The sequence below is a fragment of the Micrasema longulum genome, unplaced genomic scaffold, assembly GCF_059751315.1.
Source record: "Micrasema longulum isolate JH-2025_06_02 unplaced genomic scaffold, ASM5975131v1 h1tg000611l, whole genome shotgun sequence".
Classification (NCBI taxonomy): Eukaryota; Metazoa; Arthropoda; class Insecta; order Trichoptera; family Brachycentridae; genus Micrasema; species Micrasema longulum.
In genome coordinates, this window is record NW_028277807.1 from 379088 (window position 1) to 398728 (window position 19641).

Consider the following 19641-nt stretch of genomic DNA (forward strand, 5'->3'; position numbering starts at 1 on the left):
AGTAAACTACTCATAAATGAGTAGGTTTACGTTTTGACCCATTAGTTTCTTTGTAGACGTCGCTCAGTACGCAACTCCTGGTTTGAATTCAACTATGCCGCGTTGTGTCCTTTTGAAATGTAGAAATACTGCTAGGACCTTAAAGAAACAGGATGCATCACATTTCAAATGTAATTAGCAAACGAATTTTTAAGTAGTAAATGCATTACCTAAAAGTTGAATTATTTTTCCATCTGTCAGATTGTCGAAGAAACAAAATGGAAATTTCGTTAGTGTTGCCAGGGGAGTAAATTTTTTTACCCTACTTTGCTCATCTAATAAGAGAAGTAATGAAATTTGGACCTCGGATTAAATAACTTTGTGTTGGACATTTGACCGACATTATCTTCAAAACATCAAATATTATTTAACATGGTATAAAAATATCCGTTTTGTATCAAATAAAATTTTAAGTTCAAATTACAATAATTCAATTACTCTTATTAAATGACCCTTTACTTATCTACTCTGTTGTATCAATCAATGTTTCCGCGTGCACAATAAAATTTTAGAGAAATTGACAGATTGTTTTTTTTTACCTTACATTTGTGTAATAATTATATTTTTTCCCATCGTGCAATATTACGCGGCGACATCACGAATGCGCGCGGCAAAAGTGGGACATAGTGGGGGACATACATTGGACACAGTCCGATGTATTCAAATATGATTCTACGCTCCTTCTGGACTATTCTTAATTCTATGAACGTGGCATAAAAACAAATGAAAATCTTTAGTAAAACAAAAAGTGATTTTAACAATATTTTGAGTTTGTCCAAATGTTTGCAGGTAAGGATTAGAATGTAAAGTGGACACATAAACAAGCCAATGATAGGTCGCAAGCCCTTTAAATGCCCAGATTTTCATATTCCCTTATCTTAAATGTTTTACATCTCCATTGTAATAGTAAAAAATCGATTATATTTACGTAGCACCAACGTTCAAAAATCAAGTTATAAATTACCTACAATATTTATTATCATTTTAAAAAGTAAGCACCAATAAAGGGCTAATTTCGTTTTACCATAAACGTACCTACCTCATTTTTGTGTATTATTTTTTCATGTTATAGATTCTATAGTACCTGCCAACATAACATACCTTCCGAGTATTTTGTTTTGAAAAAGATGGTGAAACGATTCTGATAGAAATGTTCTATAAATTGTATAAATGATAATTATTCATTTATACATACAATTCGCGGCACGTTGCAATATTTACCGAGAAGTAGTTCCTATATCTTTTGATAATAAGCCACTGAATTAACAATTTTGAATAGAATAACTTAAGACCTACGTCATCACAGAGCTGGTATACGAAGCATTGCAGTAAAAAAGCAATACAAAAAACCCCTCCGTTTTATTAGCTATTTAGGAAATTGCAGACCATCGATTATGATTATTCTCACAATTTGAAACAAAATGTCAACAAACATTTTGATTACATTATTAGTTCGTAAATACTTTGATTTTCTCGGATAGATCATCGTGATTCCAAGAGCCATTTTATTTTTTCTGACAGTGGTATTATCATTGATATATATGCATACACTAGATGCAATACAAAGCACCCGTCTTGTGGTCCATTCAATTTAAGTTCCGGATCTTAACTTGTAGTCAGGAAATGTGAAGCAGCGTAAAAAGGCGCGACATACAGCTTTGGATTCACAGTAAACTGACATGGACAGTTAGTCTTTTTTACTCTACTACGCGTTTTACACGTCAATATTCACGCGACAACACTCATTTATCAGAACAAAAATATTTAAAATATCGTTCTATGAAGCATTATCTCTATTTAAGTGAGTCATATTTTTTTTCATCAAAAAATCGTAGAATAAAGTCGTTTTAATTCAATATAAATGAATTAATATTAAAGTGCCTGTAAAAATAATAAACTAAACATTTTTTCTTAAATTTCAAAGCTATGTACAATTTTCATAATATATTTTTAATTTTCAAATTCCGCAGTCTATTATTACAATTATGATTATTTATCACGATATTTTTGATAAATGAATGTACATATTTGTTTTTTTTTGTGTTTGTTTTACAAATATAAACACGTACCAACATATGTTATGGTTTATTATTATATAGTCTGATCAATGCTAAAGTCCCGAATGTGCAAAAACATAATTTTGAGATATTGAGGTTTGAACTGGTTTACTGGAGTTTAGAACTGGTGTTATAAATCCTTTTATATTGTAACTAAACTAGATGTAGTATATAGATAAATATATATTAATTAAGATTAATTATTTAAAAAATCAATTATTTAAGATGTGACTTTATTTTTATCACATCGTTGAAGTTGGCATTGCAATATTTGTTGGAAATCAATTATTTTGATTTTTTCTGAAGTTTTCGTATGGCGTTTTAAATGTTTTTTAAAAAATATTTTTAATTTATTTTGTTAAGATTAAAACTATCAAGTACTTAATAATTTAAATTGTAATTAGACTATTAAACTAAGCAAAAAAATATATTATTTTTATCAGCGCTAAAATTTTTTAAAGTTTTGTATTTCTGAAATAACTCCGCGTGTGACTTCAGAGGTTTTCTTCCGCTTATTATAGATCAGTCCTGCCCATTGATCCATTTACGGCAAAAGCAAAAGCAAACCGGAAATCGTCAATAACTCTCTCATCATTGGTTGATTCATATGAACCAGTGACGTCGTTTAAAGTAGATCAAAATGTTTTTTTTCCAATTTTTTTCGTCCGTTTTTAGGAAACTATGCCGTACAATTTAATGCTCCAATTTATACCGCGCGCAAGAAAATATTTACTGTATCCAATTTCCTGTAGGGCTGAAGTTCCTCATTTAGCACATTAGCCACATTAGCCATTTTAGCGCAGTAAATTAGGCAAACAAATAAAAAATTATTCGATGCTAAAATCCTGAAAGAAACATTCGCGAATATTTGTTGCATTTCTGGTCTTCAATAAAAAATGGAACACAACACAATATTAAAGCAAGTTATGCAATGAGCACAAACTTGGACTACCTCAAAGTAGAACTGCCATTTTTCAGGGGCATTTTGCAGTATTGGGCCCCAGGGTTTTTAACATGTTGGACAAAAAGGCGTCTGTCAGTTACATTGCTTATAAGAAAAAGCAAGTGGATAAGGGGTAAACCTTTTTATAACCAGTAAATTGTTTTTATGACTAAAAATTGTTGCTTTTAATCGTCAAATAGCTCCCTACTGTTTTTATTTATATGCTATTTTTACTTTTTTAAACACTAAACGGTCATTTACATTTGTTTTAATTTTATTGTTATTATTCGTATTTCCACTTATGTTTAATTTTTTAATTATATGTATTCTCAAATTTATATGAGTGCTTCAATTTTTATTTTTATCGGTATGTTTTCAAATTTACATTAATGTTTTATTTTCTAATTAATAATGGTATACTATCTAATTTATATTTATGATTCAATTTTTATTATTAGGTACCTGCATGTTTTCTCATTTATATTTATTTTAATTTTTTGATATTATTATTTTTGATATTTTCCAGCATCATTTGATGAAATAAAAAAAAACACGTGTAAAAAAGAAGGTCCTTTCTTAACACATAAATTTTCTAGCTAGTCGGGACCTGAAACAAAGAAACTCTGTGCATTTAAAAAATGTGAAATAAATAAATATATGGCGAGTACGAACGGTAACGTAGAACGAGGACGACCAAGAAATACGTAGCAAAATCAGGTAAACAAAAATCTTAAGTCTGGTCATGTAAAAGGCAGACACAACCAAAAGGCATGTGTGGCAATGTGTATAAATGTTGAAGAAGCTAGAAATGAATATCAGAATAGACGTGTTTCGCAGTCCATCCTCTTACCTACCGGAAATGGCGTGATGGTAGTAGCAGTAGTTATAACAGTTTCCTAATACGGATAAGCTGATCTACTTTTGATTAACTTTATAAAGTAATGTACAAATGTATAAGTACATATTTAATTTAAATAATCCAAAAAACACGAACCAAAATAAAGATATAAATATTTTATGGTATCGACTTTTTAAATCCACTTAATATATGTGCAGATACTTGCAAAACATTAAAAAAAAACGAATATGTTTTTACGGCCTTTCACGAATGACATTTTTCTGGATTACTATGCCGTGTGCCGGCGTCTCGGACAATACGAGTATTCTAGCGCCAATAGAAAAATGTCGTCATTTGCAAAATCCAATATTTTGAAATAAAATCACAAATTTTAAAATGTGAAATATTTTATTGATTGCGTATTCAAAACTTGTACCAACGTACACAACATGCATGTATTTATGACGTGGTTTTTTTTTCAAAATAAGATTAACTTTGTTAGATACAGATCATGTAAACGAAGCGTTTTTATCAGCAAATGTAGTATATCGTCATTATAAAGGTAAAACCTATTACGGTTCAAAGTTTTTGGAAGGTTGATATTTTATTATCTATGCTAAATACAGTAATTATAAACGTTTTTTTTTCGAACTGATCAATATATAAAAACCATCATTGCTGCGTCAATGTTTTTAAAAGTAAAGTCAAATAATAATAACTTTTTTATAAAAATGAGCAAAATGGAATGATTTAACTTATTTTTTTCATGCAACAATTTTTTTTTTTTTTAACAAAAACAAATATTAGCGTTCTTATGATTTAGCCAAATATTTAAATTTTGGTGGACATTTCTTAACGAGTTGTAAATAACTGACAATTAGAAAATGAAAATCAAGTTGGGGTTGAGTGGGGTTCGAACCTCGGACCTCTGATTCGTGAGTCCGCAACACTAGCTACGACGAAAACGTAACAATTATTAACCTTTTTTATATTAAACATTTCTCGGTAAAACTGGTCCTTAGTTTCAAGAATTTTCTTGTAACTTATGAGGTGTGTTATACAAATTGTATTTAAAATTTTTGCTGATTTTTATAGAAGGGTGCTTTAAAAGTGCAAGAAAATCAAATTTACTTGGTATTTCGGTTAATATATATATATTCTAAAATTAGTCAACCTAAAAATATAATAATTACTATTTTATATAATTACTCCGAGTTACACACTGAATGATTTATATGGCACCATAATGGAATAAAACCATTCTTTGTATAGAAGAAATTGCATTTCATCACCATCGGTCTGATCTCCTCGGAAATCACTTTTGAGAAACCATTGCATTATGCTTCAAAAGCATTAACTTTTTGTAAAGTTCGCTTAAAAGTAAATAAATTTATTACCTTTTCCCTAAAAATACAGAAAACTAATTCTAATAATTGTTTATTAAAGCGTAATATTACATTGGCTTAAATACAGATTTTTACATAGAGTGTTTTTAAAAAATGACAATGACTACTAGATATAATACTTTTATTTACTTCGTAAGCTGATAAGTATGTATTTAATGCTTACATATTTTTATTAGTCCTTTTTTATTTCACGTTTGTGTTGTTTGTACATAGACAAATTTTAAACTGCGCATTTCCAGAAGAATTTACAGCAAATCTGAGAGAAGATTTTTAAGACGAGAAAAATGTTAAAAAGTAATATATTTTCTTACATTTATTCAGTTAACTTCTGCACTTGACAAGGAAAATCCAATATAATGTTTCGGACAGGAGTATAAAGCAGAAATAAGATGGTGGGGTCCATAATATAAGGGAGAAGGGAATTTTTAACTGGATATATATACTTCCCCGGAATACTTTATACCGTTTTCCTCCATCTTGTAGTGCTAGGAAAATATTTGCCAGGCTTTTAAAGGCTCTAGGCTCGAGTGAGAGGGAAACCCAGATCACCAAATAAACACCAGAATATTGTTTGGGATACACTCGAGGGATGAGGAAATTATTTAACTAGTATTATAGAGTACTCGTCATCCTGTCATGATTATCTCAAGCCAACAAATTCAGCTAAAAAACTAAGCGGAAAACTTTTTTAGAACGTATTGAAAATTATTGTAAATTGTTGAGCAAAACATATTGAAATTGTTGTATACATTAATAAAAACATCGCTTACAAGATTTGACATTTATAAATAAAAAAACGATTTTTAAAACAAAATAATATTCGGAAAAGAAAATTTCAATTTTACTTCCTCAAAATATTTATTCAGTACAAAATTTCGTGATTTGAATACCATTTAGTAATAAGTATGCGCCTATGTACGTAGGTAAAATCATACATTACATTAAGGTAAATTATAAATTATAAAAATACTTATCCTACTGTTTTTTCTTTATTATACTAATTAGCTCTTTGACACCTTTAAGTATAGTTACTTGTGTAGTTAATTTACTAAGACAGTGAGTTAATTTAAACACCTCTAAGTATAGTTAATTGTATTCAATTATACGATCATTTGCAAAATTATCTTAAATAATTCAATTTCTTGGCAATACAAAAACACCTTAGCGGAAAATTAAAATACAGTAAAACTCCAACTATCCGTATTAATAAGTGTCAGACGTTATCGTATATGCAAAAATCCAGATAATTGGATTGACCATAAAATTAAGGCAATATTTTGAAAGAAAACGTAAAATTTTTGAAAAACAAAAAGGTAATTTTTATTGCTTTTGAAAATACAGCGAATTGAAATCACATTAAAAACGGCCAGCGCAATTTTTTACAACATCTTTGTTTTTTTAATTTCCTGATGACGATCCGGATATTTGGCAATCCTGATGACTGTTGCTCGAATAAATGGATTTCTACTGTATCAACCAATATATCATAAGATATGGCGGAGCTTGTGTGTTGTTTACCTATTCGCTGTATCCAAGATACAGCAATGGAGGATATTCTTATATATACTCGTATACATACGTATTTTGTTGATTGTGATCGTGTACATAAGTCAAATTAAGGAAATTTACTATGGTGAAATTTTGTTGGATGATCCGTTAAGTATACCTTCTTTTTTTTCTCTTCTAGTCTATTCTTTGGGCCATCATTTTTCTTTAGTACTCGATATAAATTGGTAATCATAGTTAAAACAAAAAAAATAAGTTTTTACGGAAAATGAAGTTCCGTAAATAAACAGAAAAACAAACTCCGAAGGGCAGTACTAAGTAATACGTATAATGTATACCCTTGGGGGTATACATTCATAATTATGCATTCATAATAATGACAATTTCAATTTTTTTAATTACCCCACGACATCGGCGTCGTAAGGACTTTAATATACATCACGTTATGAACAGTTTTTTGTCCATTTAAGAGTAAAACATGTACTTTATCATGTCCATTTGTACCGTCCATTTGTACCATCAAAGCTCATAGTTTATTATAGTTCTGCGAAGATTAAACTAGATATATTATTCATAAATTTTTCGTTTATCAATATAAAACTCGATTTTATGGCTTTCCGAAAATTTATTGTAATAAACGTTGACCTGACTAATTAAAAAAAAGCCAATTTGCCCATCTTAGTTATTTTTAATTGCTAAAATTAATAAATTTTTGTACGTGCTTATTTACACAAATATACCCTGAAAAAATCATTTTAAAAAAATGCACAACAGGCCAGGACACCCAATTACAGTGGTAAACGAAACAGAACACCCAGGCTTGAGAAAAAAATTTTTTTTTAAAGTTCTCACCGGGAATTGAACCCGGAACCTTCTGTGCGTGAGTCAAGCGTTTCAACCACTACCCCACGGAGGCCGTCATTATATTAACTGAATATTAAACTAACCGATCGATACGTCATATCCGTTGCTCATATTTTTCGGCAGCACAAAAGTTATGGCAACAACTACTCTCCAGTCTCCAGTGAAACTGAATTGATTTAATGTTTGCCTACATTCACTTTAGGTAATACTGTTTTGTGGTTTGGAAAAATGTATACAAAACAATTTAAAATTAAGAAAAAGTGTAATAAATTAAAAATGGGAATAAATATTTTAAAGGCCCAAATATTTTACAAAAATGAATATATAATTCAAATAAGATAAATAAACACAACTTTGTTTTTAACCACTTATTATTTTTTATACCGACCAGTTTCAAAGCTATACAAAGTTCTTTATCAAGGTATACTTAACTAATGAATTATATCCTATTTTATTTTATCAATGCTGCGTATCGATTCATAGTAAGAAAAAAAAATAACCAATTGATCCACCCCTGTCTAGTTTTAAAGATTGTACCCATCCTACATTACGTTTCCCACCCTTACAAGACAAAAAGACTATACGCGGCATTGATAAAATAAAATACGATAGAATTCATTAGTTAGGTAAACCTTGATAAATATATTGTAGAAAAAAAAATAGAGGTTGAAAACAAGGTTGTTTTTATTTATTTTTATATAATAAATAACAACAACGTAAGTGCTCCAAATATAAAAAAAAGAAAAAAATATTGCCTTAAATCCAACACGTCCAATTTTTTTATACAACCCGCTAAGCCTCTATTTTGAGTCTCGTCAGCAGGTGGGATAGAAGGGATATGGAAGGATGTAATGAAAAATGCACCACAACACCCAGACCAATTGAAAAACAAATGTTTCATGGATTTTCTTCTAGCATTTGGCGGGAATCGAACCCGCGACGCCAGTTCCACAGTTGGCCGTCTAACCAACTGTGCCACGGCGTCAATCAAACAGGAATCAAAATATAATTAAGTATTATTAGCAGTTCGGGTTCACTAGTGAAATTCTCTTTCTATCATAATTTAAAACAAATTAGAATTACATAAATGATGCTTTGGTGTTTATTATCAATGAATATTTAATAAGTCTCTCGTTGTTTGTTAAATATCAAATTACATATCTTATTTGAGTTAGATATAAAGACGTAAACAGCGAAGTAATTGGCATTTAAGTATCTTGAAATAGTTGCATAGAAGAACTTTTGTAGTAGTAGAAAAATATTACAAAAAAATATTGATATGTTTCCGGTATATGAACAATTTGGTATTTTATGCTGAAAACAGCTTACTTCCCCAGTTATTTTATTTTTTTAGACTTAAGATTATTCTACAAAAGGCCCAATCTACTCAATGCATTATGAAAAGAAATGAGCATAAATACATAGTTACATTTTTCATATTAAAAACAGCGACCATTACAAATATTATGTTCACGTATCATGTACTCTTGACATGATCTAATCTATGATTTAAGAAACAATTGATTTTCATTTAATTTATTTTGTTAAATATTAAAAATGACTTAAAAATATAAACTGTTTATAATACACGGAATTTCGATAGTACTTCCTTAAGAAAAGTCTGAAAGTCTTAACAATTTGTAATCAATCGGGAATATTCAGCGAAGAAATCGCTCCACTTATTACAGTATGTGTCTAATAACTTTGCATTGTTTTACTACATAACACACGCAACTACTATGGGGAGCAGGATATCAAAATGACATAAACAGACTACAAAGACAACAAAATAAAATATTAAAGTTAGTATATGACCTTCCCTATCTAACTGCAACTAGAGAACTTTTTAAACAAAGTAAGCAATTAAACATAACTGAACTCTTTCAACTAGAATCATTAAAATTCATCCATAAATAAGCCACTAATGTAATTGTGGACGAAGAACTAAAACTTGTAAAAAATTATAGTCAACATGGACATAATACGAGAATATCAGACAAATACCATATACAACTTTCTAAAACAAGACAAGGACAATCAAGACTTTTGAACCAGAGACTGAAATTATACAATAAACTACCAGACAAAACTAAACAAAAGAATCAGAGAAACTTTTCAAAAGATGTAAAAAATATTATTTTGAATAACAGATTATGAATGAAAAATGTTTGTATTTTTTTTTTGTAAAATGAATGTAATAATCCGTAGGGGTTTAGAAATAAAAAAATAAAAAATTTCGAAAAAAAATTATATATATGGCCAAACTATGTTTCTTGAACTGCTCCTCACTTTGCTCCTCGCGCTGCCGCCCTCTCGCCCGATGTTGCCCTCTCCGCCCACACACTGCTCTACTCACGTAATTAATCGCGACGCTCCGCACTTGTCATTTGTCTTTCTATACAATGGACGATGAAACTGCGACTGCGTGCGCGCTATGCATTTTTAGTATAGCTAATTATATCAGTGTCATACAAAGAAATATACGTCATTCAAACATGACGCGTGTGTCTTGTGTGAGCGCTCGATGCGTACCACATGCGTACTGCGACCGCGCGATTATGTGGCCAACCACTCGCGCTCATATTGCCGGTCTTTTGACTCGCGCTCAAAAACCGACAAAATAGGGAGCGGTGGGCACGACGAGGAGCATGACGAGCGGCATGACGAGTAATGTTGCTACACTACGCCTTTGCCGCCTTTCCTCGCTACTTCCCATGCCACTCGCCGAGTGTGTGGCAGGCCCATAACGATCTAGCGCAGTGCCTTATAAACCATCGGTAGAGTGATTATCAGAATAAAATAAGTATTAATAAATAAATATTTAGTATATTTCAAGCGTATTATACCACACCACGGACAGCCCAGAGCCCGGTAAAAAATTTTGTAGGTAAATAAACTTTTTTTTGATCAACAATGTTTCGAGTATGTCCAAATATTATTGATTTTTTTTTCACATTCACAACTTCATGCACATACATTTAAATTTCCCCTCAATTTCTTTGTGTACGTATTTTAGTAACACAAATAATATACAGTGGTGCCTCACACAACGAACTTAATTCGTTCCAAGAGCAAGTTCGTTATGCGAAAAGTTCGTTATGTGAAACGCGTTTTCCCATAACAATACATGTTAAAAAAAAAAATTCGTTCTGTAGCATAAAATATGGTAAGATGACATAAAAAAAAGATAAATTTTTTGTTATTATTTTTATTTAGATACATCTAAAAACATAATGAAAAAAACACACATTTTTTAATTTTAAGAAATAATCGAATCTTGCACATCTTCATCCATTTTCCGCTTTTTGGCCGATGGTGCAGTGAAAAACCTGTCCAAAGTCGTTTGTTTCTCTCTTTTCTTCAACATCTGCCGGAAATAGCGGACAAGAGTATCGGAGTACAGGTCGTTGATCCTGTTTGCTTCAGCGGAATCCGGATAGTGGGCATTGGTAAACTCCTGAACTGCTTTCCATTTGACCAGGATGTTCTTGATGTCAGCAGTTGGAATTTGTTGATTGTTTGATTGTTGCTCCTCGTTATCAGATGACGCTTCCCTTTGAGCATTGTCCTGTTGTTGGTCCAGAAGTGTTTGGAGCTCTTCAGTTGTCAGCTCTTCTTTGTGTTCCTCAATAAGCTCCTCTACATCCTCTTCAACGATTGCTGCGACACGTGCGTAAGTTAAGCGTACTGCTCAGTGACTAACGACTGCCTGCGCGGAAGGATGCAATAAATCGGCAGTGATCGTGTGAAGTGGGCGACTTCGTTGTGTGAAGCGAAGTTCGTTGTGTGAAGCGAAGTTCGTTGTATGAATCGTGAAATGAACGAAAAGGAAGTTCGTTGTGTGCAGCGTTCGCTGTGCGAGGCGTTCGTTATGCGAGGCACCACTGTATAATGTTTTGTAATAAAAAAAAGATAAAATTGAATAAAATTAAGTCATTTTTAGGAAACGGAATAAACAAATAAAACGGTTTTGGGAGTTTGAAAAAGAATGTGTGTTCACTTTTTTTTTACACACAAAAATATATGTTACCTATACTTGCATAACCATCGGCGGGTTAGTCGATAGTAGATTGATCGACAATATAGTGCCTTTGTTAAGGATCGGGGACAAATAGACTTAAATCATTCGCCATAAAATAATAAATAAGGGTAACTAATATAAGTTGACCAGGAAAACAAACGGAGGTCTTGACGTCCACTATAAATATGTTAGTGAGAATAATGCCATTAGCTCCGTATGATATTGTAGGTAACCGTGATTTATTCCCGGAAAGGGAATACCAGATGATATTATTACAGAAGCTAAACACCCCCTTTTCCTACTCCTAAACTAACACCTATAAATTCAGCTCACAAATTTCCCAGAGGAATGGATGAATATTCGTTGCAGTATTGCGAGTTACATACAACTTTTAGTCTGTTTTCCCTAACATTATTATATTTGCAATAAATGCATATTAATAATACACGCCGCTAGTATTTATTTTATTTTACAATGAAACAAATTAGCACAACACAAAATTAATTTATTGATATTATCTCTTATTATGTAAAGCTATTATATAAATCTCTCAATGACAAAATCTTTTTTCAAAAAGAGGGGGAGGGATTTGAGTGAGAATCTCCTTTATGGTTTTCTAAATATTTTAGTTCGTTTTATTTCATTTTCGTTTTTGATTTTTTTATAATTTTTTTATGTTTTTATTTGCATGTTTCTTTGGATATTTGATTGGCCATGTATTTTTTATGATATTTTTGTTATATGCAGTAAATATGGTGATATTGACTGGAACTTTTTTACACATATATTCGTCCAAACTCAACACAGGACTTTGGTTCCATTAGTTGTTTAATGTTTAAATAAATATATTGTGAAAAAATATATAAATAAAAATACTTAATATGCCTATAGTTATGCCTTACATTCAATTTCAGGTTGAATAATAAATTGATCATAGGGTTAATTTCATTTTCATCTCTAAATTTCGATTTGCGATTGTGTATTGCCGTATCTCAAATACATTTTTTAAATCGGCTAGTATTTTAGTGATATTTTATGTTAGTTCATTATATAAAAAGTGAAAAAATTAAATAATTTAAATATTTCCCACAGATTTCCAAAAATCTAGGTACTTATACGAGTATATTTGTTTTGATTGAGACCATTTATACATCCTTATTATTTTTTAAATTAAAATGAAACAACTTTGTTTTTAATCACTTATTATTTTTCTCTACCATCCGGTTTCGATCGTACCCTAGATAAGATTCATGATTGAATTATACCTTGATAAAGAAGCTTGTGTAGCCTCGAAACCGGTCGGTAGGAAAAATTAAAAATTTGTAGCTAAAAACAAAGTCATTTCATTTTAATTTCAATTGTAATGAATAACTACAATGTTAATGCTTTAAATATAAAAAAAATAAAATATATCCCTTACATTGTTTATATTTTTAATAACGGTCCCTACATCGATTAAATTAACTTATTTAAGTATACTGTTTTATTAAAACTCGTTTGCCTAATGTTTTTACAATTTCAAACATTATTTATACTTTATAGTGTTTTCATTATAAACCAAACAACATCTAGCAAAAAGTAAGTTTATTTTCATTATATAATTCAACATATTAATTAAATATATTCAACATATTAATTAAATATATTCTGAAGGTTAAAGCAATGATAGTTTCCCATAAGAGGCCCAATAATGACAGCGGGTAATTACAAAACAGGCTTGAGAAAAAATAGATTTAATTGTTCTGTTCTCCCCGGGAATCGAATCCGAAACCCCCCCGTGTAAGGTGGGCCTCTTATACGCAAGAAAATATGCGGTGCTAGTCAATTTAGATGAATATGTTTTTGAAAACTGTTTTTCTGTAACTCTCGTAAATGCCTCCCCGATACTGCGCGAAAAAGAACTGCACGTTGAACTGATTATGCCTAACTGAAATCGTCAAGAGTCGACGTTTCGCTGTCCCGATTTTCGCACCCCAAAACTGAACCGATTTTTTTATCACAATAAAATTTTCTGTGTTTGCGTTTTTCAAAAATAGTTATCATATTTGTATACCGGACGTCCGAAGATGGCAGATAACACTAAACGTTTTTAAGAATTTTCGCATAGAATTAAGAATAGTCCAGAAATCGCATACGCACATCAAACAGAAGGTGACTAAACTACTCGTAAATGAGTAGGTTTACGTTTTGACCCATTAGTTTCTTTGTAGACGTCGCTCAGTGCGCAACTCCTGATTTGAATTCAACTATGCCGTGTTGTATCCTTTTAAAGTGTAGAAATACTGCTAGGATCTTAAAGACAGGATGCTTTCACATTTCATGTGTAATTAGCAAATGAATATGTATGTAACAAATGCATTACTTAAAAATTGAATTATTTTTCCATCTGTCAGATTGTCGAAGAAACAAATTGAACATTTCGTTAGTGTTGCCAGGGTAGTAATTTTTTTTATCCTACTTTGCCCATCTAATGAGAGAACTAATGAAAATCGGATCTCGGATTAAACAAGTCTATCGTAGACATTTGACCGACACTATCTTTAAAACATCAAGTATTATTTAACATGATATGAAAATATCAGTTTTATGTAAAATAAAATTTATTTTATATTTTAAGTTTAAAGTTCATTAATTCAATTAGTCTTGTGATGATAATGACCCTTTACTTATCTACTCTGTTGTGTCAATGAATATTTCCGCGTACACGATAAAAATTTAGAGAAATTAACAAACTGCTTTTATTTACCTTACATTTGTGTTATAATTATATTTTTTCCCATCGTGCAACATTACGCGGAGCATCACGAATGCGCGCTGTGAAAGTGAGGCATAGTAGGGGAATTATTGGACACAGCCCGATATATTCAAATATGATTCTACGCTCCCTTCTGGACTATTCTCAATTCTATGGGTTTTCGGATGGTTCTAGTTTTTTTTTATTATAAATAAAACATATAATACAAAAATTACATATCATACTCCCAAGAGTTATTAGAAACTCATTTGGGACCGTACATAAGAAAAAACATTTTTTTCTTAACTAAACATAATTTCATACAAATTAATACATCCGAAATAAAAAGAAAACATTATTGTATTAAGAAACATAACATAAAACATAACATAAACATAAAACTCCATCTTATATAAACTACATTAATAATTATCACTATCAAAAAGATTTAAGAAATATTTTTTATTTGCGATACTTCTGGATTTTTTTTTCAGTTTTTCGTGTCTTAGCTCATCAGGGAGTTTATTATATTCGGAATGGCCAATATTTTCCAAGGACCTACTGCTAAACTTTGTTGAGTGAAACTTAGACACATGAAGATTCCTTGAATAACGCGTATTGTAATTATGAATATTATGACCAAATGTGTATTTTAAATTTGAGTGAGCAGAAAAGTTGATGATATTTAAAATAGTATTGGTTCCTATAATAAACTATTTATCCATAATACAAAGTAATAAAGACACGTCAATGGTAAATATCTAGAGTGTGTAAAAATAAATCACTGCACTAGTGCCATAATCCAAGAACAGAATACGAGACAACGTTTGTATGAAGAAAAGTCTGATCGCGTTTCGGTCAAAATAATTGCATGGTAATTTTCTTTGGCCTTTATGTTCTCCACGATTTAGACTAAACATCATCGTCGCATCGACAAACATTTATCCACAAACGCTAAGATGGTGCATAGGGCACTGCATTGTCAACTAAAATGCGGTGTATCTCGATCATCTGTTACAGGAAGGTAAGGTAGTCATCTTACGCTTCAGGTGCCACGCCAAGGACAATTAAATACTTCAGTGTATAAACATCTTTAAAAACAATTATTTTTTATCGAACCTGGGACCTCAAACATGGTAGGTGGATGCGCCAACCACTATACTACGAGGTGGACTTTTCGCCACTCTATTTCCTTTTTCAGGGTTTTTACCTGAAAGCAGTCGTCGAGTCGATAACACTCGTCCAGGATTCTGATTTTATTACACACACACAGAACTGTATTCTTAATCCACTCGGACACAGACCCAAATTTAGCCATAAGGTCGAGTTCAAAATATTTGTACTATTTTAAAACTATTTTAATTCATGTTTTGAGTTACAGAATTAATACCTTTGTTTAATAAAATTGGTAGATTTTACCTCAAAATCTGTTTAGTCGGTTTTCTATATCTCGGTAATGTTAAATGTTTATATTAATTTGTTTTGTAAATAGTTTCAATTCTTTGTTTTTTTTTTCATTTTATGGATAATCATAGTACTACACATTTAAAATTAATTTCTTTTGATAATCAGTACCTAATTATCACTACCTTACAACTTAAATACCCAAATAATTGTACAAGGACTATTAAAAAATGTTAATTTTATTAAAAAATATGTGTTTGATGATTTTGAATATATTATTAATGATAAATTAGTGTAAGTCCTTCTCCAAGCACAAGAGCTTGCCTCTATTTTGGACTGGAACAGCATTAAAAAAAGCGTAACTGTAGTAAAAAAAAATATCTTCATTTTATCACATTAATTAAATGTGCAATAGATAAGAATATTATGGTTACATGCATTGTACCGGCCTAGTTACGTGGGTGACAATTTATAATAGATACTTTGAGAAAGTATGTTTCGCTTTCTAAGAAAGAAGAACTAGCTTAATTAAATATTGGTTGTAGGCGATGTTGATACCTACATAACCAAAGGTAAGTATCACTTCTCGATAAACCTGTTTATAGTGAAGACAAAATGCACTTTAGCATCACTTACGTTTTACCAATCTTAATATTTCATAATAACTATACATAATTAATTAACTGAAACTATTGAAATAAACAGTTGTGATTGTTTAAAGATAGTGTTGAAATTATTATCAGCAAAAAATCGGTAGGAACGTATTATTACCTTCGTAAAACAAATAACGAGATACGTCAACAAAAGTAAGTTTTCACCTGTGGACTCATTTACCTTTTCAGGTAAAATTATTAAGCAATCATCTCAGTGATACTGATGAAAACAAACACAAAAACCAGGATCACAAATACATCATTAGTATTTAAATACCACTTGTAAAATACTAATAATTAGTTCTTATCAACACACCAAAAATAATCCACTTGGATTCTAATAGAAAACACAAAAGAAACTTCAGAAATAAAATCACAGTTATTACGGCGTTTGAGGTTATGTCGGTTAGAGAGTTGCGCGCGCACTGCAGATTCGCGTTGCCGCAACTAAGCTGAACGCTGTTGTGCCGGACACAGGCGTATGTTGATGGCGCTTAGCAGAATCCGACCGAGTAGAAAGTGTATTATACGATGTACATTAATTGTCCGGATCTTTTCATCAACTGGGCCTGTGATTACCTGTATACCGATTAACACCGTATACTGGAACGTACGTATACATGGATTTAACGAATACACCTCCTAACGGTAGATGCGAAGGGTCAGCGCTTTTGTGTCGAAATAATAAGAAATGCATCGCAACTGCTAGCGGATATATTCAATTATCCTTTCCATAATAGTACGTATAGAATTACAAATAATTATGGTTTACCATTTCTGCGAGACAGTAATGACAACATGTCGTATTGATGTTTACCCGGGAAACGCTATTTTCAAACTAAACATCAAAATGCAACATGTTGCATTTGATAGTTTTATAAGTATGTGGTATAATGAGAATATTTCTCACGTTTTCTAAGTTACACGATCCGTCGTATTCTTTCTGTTTGTTTATTAAATGAAAATTAACAAAGGCAGCAGAAAGTATAAATAAACTTATTTATTTACTTATTGTAGGCAGGTACATATTATATAATATTATACATTTGCCAATGTAATGAACAAAAATATACTTTAAAAGCATTAAGAATAACTCGCGAATATTTTATTATTATTTGAGTTTCGTAAATAAGCTTGAAATTGTTAATTACAAAATATAGGCCTGAGTTCATTAAAAGTACAAGTACGCGATAGATGTAAATGCAGGTCCTAGTGTATAAGCATAATAAAATTTAAGATCTATCAATTCATACAGCTTAACCTAAATTATATTTCAAATTAATCGACTAACTCCTACAAAATGTGCATTGTCTGCAAAGGACGCTACGAGTTCAATAAGTAATACATTTTTATTAAAAATATATTTTGCCTAAGAGATACGCGACATTCTACTTCCCACAGATTTAGTAGGTACTACCTAGGTTCGATGAATTACCATCACGAAGATTCTCCCGAGGGAAAACCATAAGAGAAGATAGACACCACATATTTTGCATACCGATACCTAAGTACATAATTATCGTTATTTATTATCAAATATAGTTTAATTATATGTCGTTTATTTTTAACTGCAACATTGAACTAAATTACGGGTTTTGAACATACATTTATGCGTAGGTATTAATAATTATTTTTAAAAATTCAGTAACTCTGAACTATTTTTCAGTAAGTTGTGAGAACTTATTAAAACGGTATTCGATTAGTACATATATAGGTATAATACAATTAGGTTATATATGTACATTTAAACTGATGTTTATCTATTTAATATTTACATATATTATAATTTTTGATGTACACTTTTACGGTGTAAATAAACGGTTCAGTACACTATGAAACTAAATAATTAATTTAAGAAACGCATAGTTGTCTATGCAATTAAAATATTTTATCTTCCATACGTACAGTTCACGATGTTAACAACTTACTGTAAACAAAGATAATGCCTTTAGTAGTTGTGATAAATCATACTTTAAGGTATGCTTAAGAAATAACAATTATCAAAAACTCCATAAGATACAAATATAATTTATACATAATTTAATACAGTGAGAAATATTTCACACTCGTGAAAGAAGATAATATTCTAGACTACAGTGCAGTGGCACAGATGTTTGCTTACTTAATATATAGGTACGTAGGTAGTAGGTACAGGGTACAGTTAATATTTAGACAGTTATATTTTCAATATGCATGTAGTAACGAGTATGTACCCAGATAAAAATAGATTTAATAGTATTTGTACCTACTTAGTCGATTTATCATTAATGAGAACTTTGAATTAATATTAACGGATTCACAAATGATTTGTATGTGTATATTTCGTCCAAATTGTATAGATGCCTACATACATAGATACTTACATACATACCGAGATAATTTTCTGATCGCTCCACAGAATTAAAATAGGCTGAACCACAGATATATTAAATATCGTATTTTATACGAATTGGTGATGAATCTTTACTGAGTTTATGTTTAAAATTATTATTTTTGACCAACACATCTGGCACGTATGAAATTTGGCCTATGCCGATGGATATTGCTAGATCAAAGAAATATTAGTATTTTACTCTTTTTTTTTAAGTATTAAAATAAAACTGGAACGTCAATAAACTATGTTAGTAATAATCGATGCCAATTTATATATATATATATATATTTTATGATACATCATTCCAAGGGCGTTATATAAATGATTAAAAAAATCGTTATACCCTACTAAAAATTAATCAGATTATATTATTTACGTATAATCGTAAGCCCTCAATACTGATGACACAATTTAAAAATATTTTTCACCAAACACTTACCTAATTATATATTATACTATATTATTTATGTTTAAGTAACATGTATTCTTGGCACATATATATACTTTATATTTGTATAACGGTTTTAATTTCTAACATTTGATTAGCTAGGCATTTATTTATTTACGCTCTTTATCAAAATACAATTCCATGTTCACTTTGCCCAGCTAACAAGGGTACATACCCCGTTCCAAGCTAGGCAATTACATTTTAATATATTATAATAGTTGACAAATTAATATAGAGCACAGACAAACAAGATATAAACTTATTCGTATACTCATTTTGATACATATACATACAGACATACACATTTATACACACATTTATATATACACATATATACACATGTACATACACACA

The 19641-nt window shown here is 30.6% G+C and overlaps 1 protein-coding gene across 7 annotated transcripts in view; it reads right to left on the reverse strand.

Annotated features, from left to right (window-relative positions):
- Oatp26F (Organic anion transporting polypeptide 26F) overlaps window positions 1–17288 on the reverse strand; it is a 110343-nt gene extending 93055 nt beyond the window's left edge. For 2 of the 7 annotated variants that reach the window (XM_088228848.1, XM_088228847.1), the window contains exon 1: window positions 17238–17288. In XM_088228848.1, the coding sequence (XP_088084974.1) occupies window positions 17238–17265 (28 nt within the window). In that variant the 5' untranslated portion in view covers window positions 17266–17288. Of the gene's footprint in view, window positions 1–16583; window positions 16973–17237 lie in introns of those variants that run through there. The other 5 variants (XM_088228851.1, XM_088228849.1, XM_088228854.1 and 2 more) reach the window with 5 other exon arrangements.
- Between the last annotated feature and the right edge of the window lie 2353 nt (window positions 17289–19641).